Source organism: Peromyscus californicus, unplaced genomic scaffold (genome assembly GCF_007827085.1).
Source record: "Peromyscus californicus insignis strain IS unplaced genomic scaffold, ASM782708v3 Scaffold_4__1_contigs__length_199733344, whole genome shotgun sequence".
Lineage (NCBI taxonomy): Eukaryota > Metazoa > Chordata > Mammalia > Rodentia > Cricetidae > Peromyscus > Peromyscus californicus.
The window spans coordinates 188,425,846-188,435,400 of record NW_026294562.1 but is presented as its reverse complement, the minus strand read 5'-3'; the positions used below and the strand labels follow the sequence as shown (position 1 = coordinate 188,435,400).

At 39.2% G+C, this 9,555-nt stretch overlaps 1 protein-coding gene across 1 annotated transcript; it reads right to left on the bottom strand.

Annotated features, from left to right (window-relative positions):
* Positions 1 to 3,929: 3,929 nt before the first annotated feature.
* Positions 3,930 to 4,859, bottom strand: LOC128094206 (vomeronasal type-1 receptor 4-like). The gene has a single exon (XM_052712397.1). It carries the CDS (start codon positions 4,848 to 4,850, stop codon positions 3,930 to 3,932), a length of 921 nt encoding a protein of 306 aa, XP_052568357.1. The 5' UTR covers positions 4,851 to 4,859.
* Between the last annotated feature and the right edge of the window lie 4,696 nt (positions 4,860 to 9,555).

Below are 9,555 nucleotides of genomic sequence, written 5' to 3'. Positions count from 1 at the left end.
CAGGACTCCATTGTTCGTCATTGAGTTATCTAGAGACATAAGATTCCTCAAACAGCAGCAGGAGTCCTTTGCATTTTTCATGTTCCTTGCCCTTTAGTTACACCATCTGGACAAAGACTGTTCCCTCATGTAGAGTCTTTGTAATTTTCTTTGTGGCAGTTTTCATCAACACACTTTTGTCCTGCCCTCCCAAGCTCCCTTCATTGTATTGTGCTCATTTTTCTTTCATCATCTAATCTATATCCTTCCCCAATATTTTATTGATATAGCTGAAATATAAAATGCCTTCCAAAGACTTGTGTTTTGCTGGTCATTCCCAATTTTGGTACTATTTAGATAAAACCTGCATGTTTGAAGGTTAAACTACCTGGAGGTGGTCAGTAAGTATATGACTCTTACACATAAGATTCTTGGGTCCTAACTCTTGGCTGTAGGTTTGTAGTATGTAAACATTATTGTGTTTAGATAGAAACCATTTAACCATAGACACTCCATATTATTTATAATGAAAGGCTGTCAAACATTTGTTAAAAGACCTTCTTGTGTCAGACCTGGCAAATGGTCTGTCTCCATCTTCTCCTGGTGTTCAGATCTGAGGAAACCTGATGAATAGGAGGTGGAAAGAGGATAAAGAGCTGGCAAGAATGGATAGCACAAGAGGACATAGTCCTCTAATTCAGCTGAGAAAAACTTTTATGAACTAACTGAGACTGAATGAAAAAGCTCTGGGCATGCCCAGGTCTGCACCAGGTCCTCTGTGTACATATTATGTATTTCAGTTTAATATTGTTATGGGATTCCTGATAGGTGAATGACTGGGTCTGTGATTCTTGCAACTTTTCTTGTGCTATTTTTTTTGTTTACTTTGCCAATCTTCCATGTGATGGGTTTTTTTTGGTGCTGTTGTTTTATCATATTATTTTTTATTTTGTTCTGTTTGGATGTTATGCCTTAGAAGTCTCATATTTCCTAATAACAGAAAGGCAATGGATGTGCCTGGGAGGGGAGTTGTGGGGAAAACTTCAAGCTGTCCAAGGAAGTGAAAATCAGGATGTATTGTATGAGAAGAGAAGCTATTTTCTGTTTTTCCCACTTAACTTTTTATGAATTCTTTGTGGATTTCACATCATGCATTTTGATCCCACTCATCTCCCACCCCTTTCTGTGCAACACTTCCCTTGCAACTACCCAAAATAAATCAACATAAAATTTAAAAGAAAATGAAATTAGAAAAAAGGAAAAGAAAAATCTTGTCATGGAAGCTGTAGTATGACAAAGTGAGGCACACTGTATATCCTTTAGTGCTGATATCATTACTTGCCAGTGTTCATTGCAATACATCATTGGTTTGGATGGAGGCTTCTGGGTTTTGCTGCATCATTAATATTGGGCCCTCACTGGGGCTCCTTTTGGCTGTCCTGTTGTTGTCCTGTGTCCTGGAGATCTTGTAACATTGTGTCTGTAGTACTAGCTCCTTCAAATACTTTAGCATATCATAGATAGTGTGGATGAGGGGATGGGCAAACCCATAGCCCTGGGTGGTTGATTGTTTGGTTATCCCACTAGCTCTCTCTCATCCTCAAGCCCAGGATTAGCTCTCTTTTGCCAATCTGCATAGCTCCCTAGTTCTATGTAGTTAGCAGTAAGGAGCAGCTCTGCTTTCATTGCCTAAGGTTGTTCTCAAACACACCTATACCACCAAGGAGAGCTCTACTATTTTGTGGGTACAGGAGATACTCTACCAGTGATGTATCTAGTGAAAGTCAGGTTCAGCTCCCTTGTTCTTGTGACCTCAGAAAGAGCACTTCCAAATGCCAAAGCTTTGAGAGGTTTGAGTGGATTCTCTCCCTTACCCACAACACCATATAGCAAACTATGGACAGGAACAGATCTCTCATAATCATATTCTCGAGGCAGACAATCCTATGACCCTGTGAGCAGAGTCACCTCAATGTATTTCCCAGGCAAGTTCAGGGCCCACTTTTCTGTGTGTTGCATTTGATTAGGGGCACATGCAGGTTTCATCCATGACAGGTGCAAAGAGGCAAGACTGGCAGAGCATCTTTTCCTTTCCCTCAATACCATTGGACAGAGGAAGGGTATATGACCAGTTCTCTCACTCTCATGACCTCAGAGTAGGCTACCCACAAACACACACAATAAGATTCAGCACTAATGTGGCATCAAGGTGAGGTTCAGGGTCTTTTCTCCTGAGTCTTGCCGCTTGTGTAGGGCAAGACCAGCTCTTCCAATTTCATGACCCAGAGGCCTGCTCTCATTCCTGCTGCAGGCAGTAAGGGGCAAACAGCAGGGGGACACCTCTCTGCCATCCACATCTCAATATAACAGATGTGTAGTAAGGCTAGCTCTCCTAGCTCAGGCCCTCAAGTTTGGTTTACCCTCTCCATTGTAAACTTGGTCTGCTCTACTGTGTTTCAGCGATGAGGTGCAGAATCTGTTCTCCCTAGTGCTATAGCTGGTGAGATGTTGGGTCAGCTCATCAGTTCTCATGATCTCAAGGCCTGATCTGTTACCTACTACAGGTGGTGAGGGATGTGGTGGGAAAACATCTCTCCCTCCCTCACACCACCATATGATAGATGAGGGGTAGGACCAGATTTCCCATACTCTAATTTAAGGGCTGGATCACCTGGGGCCCTGACAACAGGGTCAGCTCTACTGTGCTGCCTAGGAGAGGTAAGGGGTCTATTCTCACGAGTGCTGCAGTAGTTGTGGTACTAGGTCAGCATTCTGCTTTTCTCTGGTGATGAGGTATGAGTGATGACGGCATCTTTTCCTTGCCCATGCCACCACATGGTTGCCAAGTGGGACAGGAACAATCCTCCCACTTTCATGTCCTCAGCAGCAGGGAACCCAGACCTTGCCAACAGGGTCAGCTCTGTCACACTGCCCAGCCAAGGTACAGGACCTGCACTCTCAAGTGCTCAAACCTAGGATGGTTAGGAACAGTTCTTTCTAGTGTTCTAGGCAGTGAGGGTTGGGTCTACCTCTGTATAGGCCTATTCTCATGACTTTCAGTAGTAACAGGAACAACAGACTTCAACACACTTCATGGGTGGTGCAGGGCCATGGGCACAGACATGGCCTTGTCCTTCAGTTCAGACCCAGACAGCATTAAGGTTCCCAGGTGGCAAACATGCCATCCACCTCAGCCCACTCCTCACTGCCTTCATCTCTTCAAATTTGCCTCTCTCCACAGGACATAAACTATTCTCTCTCTCTTCCATACCTCATACAATTGGTTTTATTCATGGTTTCCAAAAGATTATGATGAAACACAAAGTGTTACTGTGATGCTAAAGCAGATAAAGACCAAATAATAACAAAGAAAATTTATAGGTCACTGTCACTGATGATACAAAAATTCTCAATAAAACAGTAGCTAACCAATTTCAAGATCATGTCAAAACCATCATCCATTTGAATTGTTTTCTACAGAAGGTGAAACATATTAACATGATTTTTTGGTACCGGTGAAGGCTAAAGCAGTTGTGATGGGACTTGGGTCCCCTGAAGATCAAGTTCATTGCCAGCTATGTATTTAATTTTCTTTGCTGCTAGAATGTGGTACACAGTGGTGCCTGTGACTTCATCAAGCAGCCATGATGCCCTGACAGGAGGAAAGCAACAAGATGGACAGATATATTTATAGCAGTTTTTGTGGGCTCCTTCAAATGTCAGATGGGCACTGGGAAGACTCTCCCAGCTGTATGTTCAAGAATGCAATGGATCTCAGCTCATCAAGTCTGCTGATTCAAGCAGATGACAAAACTGCCATACTCATTTGGTTAATGATAGAAAGACTAGGTGTTACATTCTTAACTTTCTGAATAGAAATTTTGACTGTGACGGGGGAGTAAACAACCAGATATGAAGCAAAACATAGCATGTAAATAATTCAAATAAGATTAAGAGGTTTTATTCCTCATCCAGACCAACCTGAATCTGGACAGAATGGAATAATGACTCATAAGAACAAAGGGTCTGAAAGATGGAAAACATAGAGAAGTGAAACGGGTGATGTTCACAAGCCACCAATTTTGATTATGAAAAAAAGCAATGCAGCCTCGTAAGATGGAGGAGAGGGTATAAAAAACCAGAAAGGTCGCCACCAATGCCAGGATGTTCTGGGTGGCTCTGGACTCAGGGGAGGTTCTGCTAGAACCAGTAGTGCTGCGGATGTGTTGGACATTTTGCTTGTGTCTGTACAGAATGACAATCATGGAGCTGCTGGACCAGGTGATCATCACAGAAAAGAGGATCTCAGGACACACAAGCAATGCTACATAGAGTGAGCCACTGATTTCATCACTCCCTACAATTGAGCAGTATTCAAAATCATGTTTTCTTGTCACATTTTTGCTATTTCTTTCAATAAAAGGGTACACAAAGAAAATGAAATTTATCAGCATGTACAAGACCCAGAGAAGGTCAATGGAGCAGCCAGTGTACTTTGCAGCTTTGAAGTTATGATCTTTCCAACAGAATCCCCTTGGATTGATGGTGATGGTTTGGAAGACACTAAGGAGGCAAGTGGTGCCAATGGACACACTTCGCCCAAATCTTTGCATGTACAATAGGAGCTGGCATCCGAAACTATTCACAAAGTGCTTCAATCCCCAAACTGCCATTGTGTGGGGCACTCCTGCAGAGAGAATGTCCAAGGCATTGGATGCCATTAGGTGCATGAGAATCAAATCTGCAGGCTTTAGTTTGCATTCCCTATAGTAAAGGACTAGATAGTAGAACATAAGAGAGAGATTTCCCAGAATTCCAGTGGTAGTTTGTGATAAGAAAACGATTCTAATTGCCAGATTACATAAATCCATTTTGTGATTCAGCAAAATTTCCTTTGGAATATTGCCCTGCTATTTCTCAATCTAATTAATAATAGCACATATTTGCAGCCTGAATGGAAGAGGATGCCTATAAATCATGAACAGTCTCAGAGACTGAAGCAAAGATTCCTTTAATTTCAGGAGATAAACATCAGCCCTGACCATTTAAAGAAACCTCATCCTAAAATTTTGACAGGAGTAGTTACTTCCCATGCATGTTACTGGGAGATTGCCCAATACCTCAGGATGTAAATATTGATGGAAGGAGATCCATCAAGTTTCAGAGAAAATGGTCATGCAGGACAACATGGTGTTGGCCTATGAGAAACAACAAAAAGTGACAGCTCACACAAAAAAACATGATGTAAACCTACCAGAATATAACGATTTGCTAGTCATGGTATGAAAGGAAAACAAATTCAATAATGACTACACAATTTAAATATTTCAATTTTTAATGTATATCTCATCTAGAATCATAATAAATGTAATGAGAACTGTATAATAACACTAAGAACAGATGTATGGTCTTGTGAGTAGGTAAAGTTGCCTCCATATAATTATGGGGAGCCATCTTTGTGTTTACCTGAAACTAAACTTCTTTTCTACCCTCTCCATAAAATATCCCTTGCAAAGTACCCAAACCTGTTCTAGAAACAGTGGTGTCAAATGTGAAAATTATTGTCTACTTCTAGCTTCTGTTAAGCTTCTTGCTTGCATGACTTCGTCCTTCCAATTGTCAACCAAGATATAGTTTTTCTGCCATTTCTGTCCATACTAGCTTTTTGTCAAGTGCATTTGAGGTTGCTCTGTGAGAAGTGTTTCTCTCCAGGTAGTCACCAAGCCCACTTAATAGAGACTCTGAATTTGGAATGTGGACATGTTGAGTGGTCTCTAGGTATTTACTCTGTTGCAGTAATATCTAAAAAATTATTCAAAGCACATAGTGCATTACACATGTAGAGTCTGGGAAATCTTACACTATTAGTTTTAACTGTATCTACTGGGTTCCAAGTGAGGTTTCATTTGTGAAAATTAAGATTTAGAAAACCAAGGCTTTAGACATTTTAATGAAATACAGAGTTCTATGTGTGGTTTGATGTGACAGATATCCCATCTCCCAATTTAATTTCACAAGTATGAGTTAGATCTGATGTTCACAAGGACACCAGAAATATGCATGGTTGTTATTTCAGAGATAAAGGCTATACTGGTAATTACAGAAGAATTATTAACATTTGCTCTGTATAAAATACAATAAGAAGTACTAACATATGATTAACAAATAATGGCATGAGAAAAAATTATGTTACCAAAACAATTCACTTATAATTCTGCATATATTTGCTGTTTGTTTTTGCTGTTTTCAAGTCAATGTGTCTTTATTAGCACTAGCTGCCCTGAAACTCCATATGGAGATAATATTGACCTAAAACTCACAGTGATGTACCTACTGATGCTTCACAAGTTCTGAGATTAAATGTAGGCACCACCACTACTGGTTTATTTGAAAATTCTTATAATGAATTATATATTACAATTAAATTTATGATGCAGTAAAATAGATGTGACGCATGAGAGACAATAAAGTATAATCATAATAACGTGAAACCTTAAATATTGTCCAGTGAGATATAGCACTATTGTGGATAAAAATGCAGGTGAGTGGTAGAGGTCTGGACTGCTAGTACAGTCTCTGTGTTGCATTAGTAAGGATAATAAACACGGAGGGAAGAATGGTATCAGATTCTGATTCACATTAGAGAAATACTAATCTATGTTATAACTCAGAACCCATTTGTTCCTGGTCGCCATTACCCAGTATTTATTCCATACCTTTCATTCTGTGTTATCTTTCCAAGTTCAAGAGAGAGAGAGAGTTTCAAACCAGTCATTTAAACAATGGTCATTCAATAAAGACTCAGTTATTGTCTCTATAACCAGATGACAAATGTAGTGTCACATAAGAACACTTTTTACTACATAAACATATTTACATCTTGCATCTTCTCAGGGACGTATGCTTCTTTTATGTCCGTTTTAATGTCCACGCTGTTTGTGAAACCATGAGAAGTTCATCTATAATAATAATAATACTTAAAAATACTCAACCCATCATGAGGATAAAATCCATCACATTAACTGATATCAATAGTCCTTCTCCACATTTGCACATGGCCTGCATTGTCCTGGTGTACCCACAGTCAACCTCAGTGTTGCATTTATAGTAAGAACCAATAGGGACTGACACAAGGTTAGGAAAACTTCTGTCTTTAACACTCACTTCTTAGTTACCAAATTATTCTTCAGCCTTATCTCTGTTCTATGGATCACTTTCTACCCAAAATTCCCATTACCAGATATGAGTACTTACAAATTACTCACCTGGCTTCACACTTCTGCAGGATGATGGGTTCATTGGGCAGATTCTTACTCTTAAATAACAATGCTGTAAGAGAGTCATCTCAAGCCTGAGGTAGAGGTCTGTGACCTCATCTCCCATCAGAATGGTAATTAGCATTTCACTTGCAGTAGCATTGACAATGCTTACCTTGGGAGACAAAATCATTTGTTAAACTTTTTTCACATGCCAATTAACAAAGACTTTTAAGAGTTTCCTGTTAATATCTCCAAAGAGAAAATTTTTGGAGGCATTGAGTTTTATGATCCCTAAAGGATGACCTGGCATCCTGTGGAAGATGTTAGAAACTTTGAGGTCATTTTGATAAATAAATTAGAGAAGTTTCTTTGTCTCATTGGATTTCAGGTTTCACTGACATCGTCAGCATAAATCAACTTAGTCCTTTTAAAAATATTTATAACATTTATTACTTAAAATTACAATTGAGAGTTTATAGATGCATATGAGTTATAGACAAGTGCATTCACATTACCTCCTTTCCAATTTCTGTTTTACATCCTCCCACCACTATACTTTCTTAATTCCATATGTCCCCCCAAAAACAAACAAAAAACAAAATTTAAACACTGAGTCTACTTAGCAATGCTAGTAAGTAGGAATGTACTGACACTTATCAAATATTTTTAGCCTCTTAACTGCTGAATTCTCTAAGAAATCTAACACATCCTCTCCCAGAAGGCAACTGTGGACAGTAGCTCTTCAGCTATGAATGTGACCAACTCATCTCATTTACTGTCCTGGAATTTTATCTAGCTTGATTTTGTGCAGGTTTTGTGCACACTGTTCTAACTAGTAAATTCACATGTGCAAGTGCCCTGTTTGGTTTTGAAATCTTCTGCCTCCTCTGGTTCTTACACTCTTTCTGTATCTTCTTCCAAAATGATCCCTGAGTATTTAAAAGAAAAGGTATCATATGGATATCTCACTTAAAGATGACGTGTCCAGAGTTACTTTTTTTCTTGGTTTTTTGAGACAGGGTTTGTCTGTGTAGCTTTAGAAACTGTCCTGGAATTTGTTCTGTAGACCAGGCAGTCCTCAAATTGACAGAGATCTGCCTGATTCTGCCTCACAAGTGCTGGTACTAAAGGCATGTGTCACCACCACCCGGCCCATCTAGAGCCTCTTATTCTCAGTACATTAGAGAGGTTGTGGGCCTGTGTGTTAATAACAATAGTGTGCCAAAAGAAGCTTCCCTGATGCAGGTTCACAGTTATACTACTCCCTTTTTATGAACATAGGAAGCAGTTTATTACTTTGTCCACTTACCTATTTCAACCATTAACTAGGACAAAGCTATGTTGCTTGCAAAAAAATGGATAAAAAGAGAGAATTGCATTAAATTAATAAAGTCTTTCAGGGACAACCAATTACAGGATTGGTATCGTGGCCAATACATTCAACCCAAGCATTCAGGAGACAAGGCTGGCAGATCTGTGAGTTCAAGGCCAGCATGGCCTATGTATTGAGTTCCACTACAGCAGGAGAAATGTAGAGAGACATAGGCTCAAAAAACTAAGGAGTGAAAGAAATAAAAGGGAATGGAAAAAAGAAAGAAAAAGAAAGAAACACATATATTCTGTTCCTTTTTATTGTTCACAGATGTTATATGGATAGATAAAATTATGGTTGCATATGTATGATATATATAATATTTAATGCAGAATTAAAGAAACAAGAAGAGGACAGCTGAAAAGTATGAGGAACATGCGTTCAGTGAAATATAATCTTGTATGTAAAGCCCTACTTTGACACTGTTTCATGTACAATGAACACTCTCAAAGATAAAAATAAAATAAAATGATGTTTCCCTATTACCTGTCCTGGCAATATTCCAGTCACCATAGGTTTTATTGTCTTTTTCACATTCTGTTGCTCTGACAACAACTTTTGTCTTCTGTGGAGAATCCTTGAGTTTTCCTGGTTTAGCTTCCATGAGAGGAATGCACCATAAGTATTTCAGGGTACAGTTCATGGCTCCTGGGGCACTGTGTGCCTTTCAAGTCCAGGAAAACCAAGGCACTACCTCACACTTTGAAACATCAGGCTACTTGAGTAACTCTTTGTTCCCTAGAAGTGAATGAAGACTATATTTTTATGGATAACAAACTCATATTAAATTTTAATCTCATATACCTTACTAGCTTGCAGTCATCATTGTATTCTGGCAACCTCCATTATATTATTTTTTGATAAATATAAAAATGTTTGATGGTTTTGTAATGAGGAGCAACATTTGGACGCAGAAGTTCTGTGAACTTGTTGCTGGCAGAATGA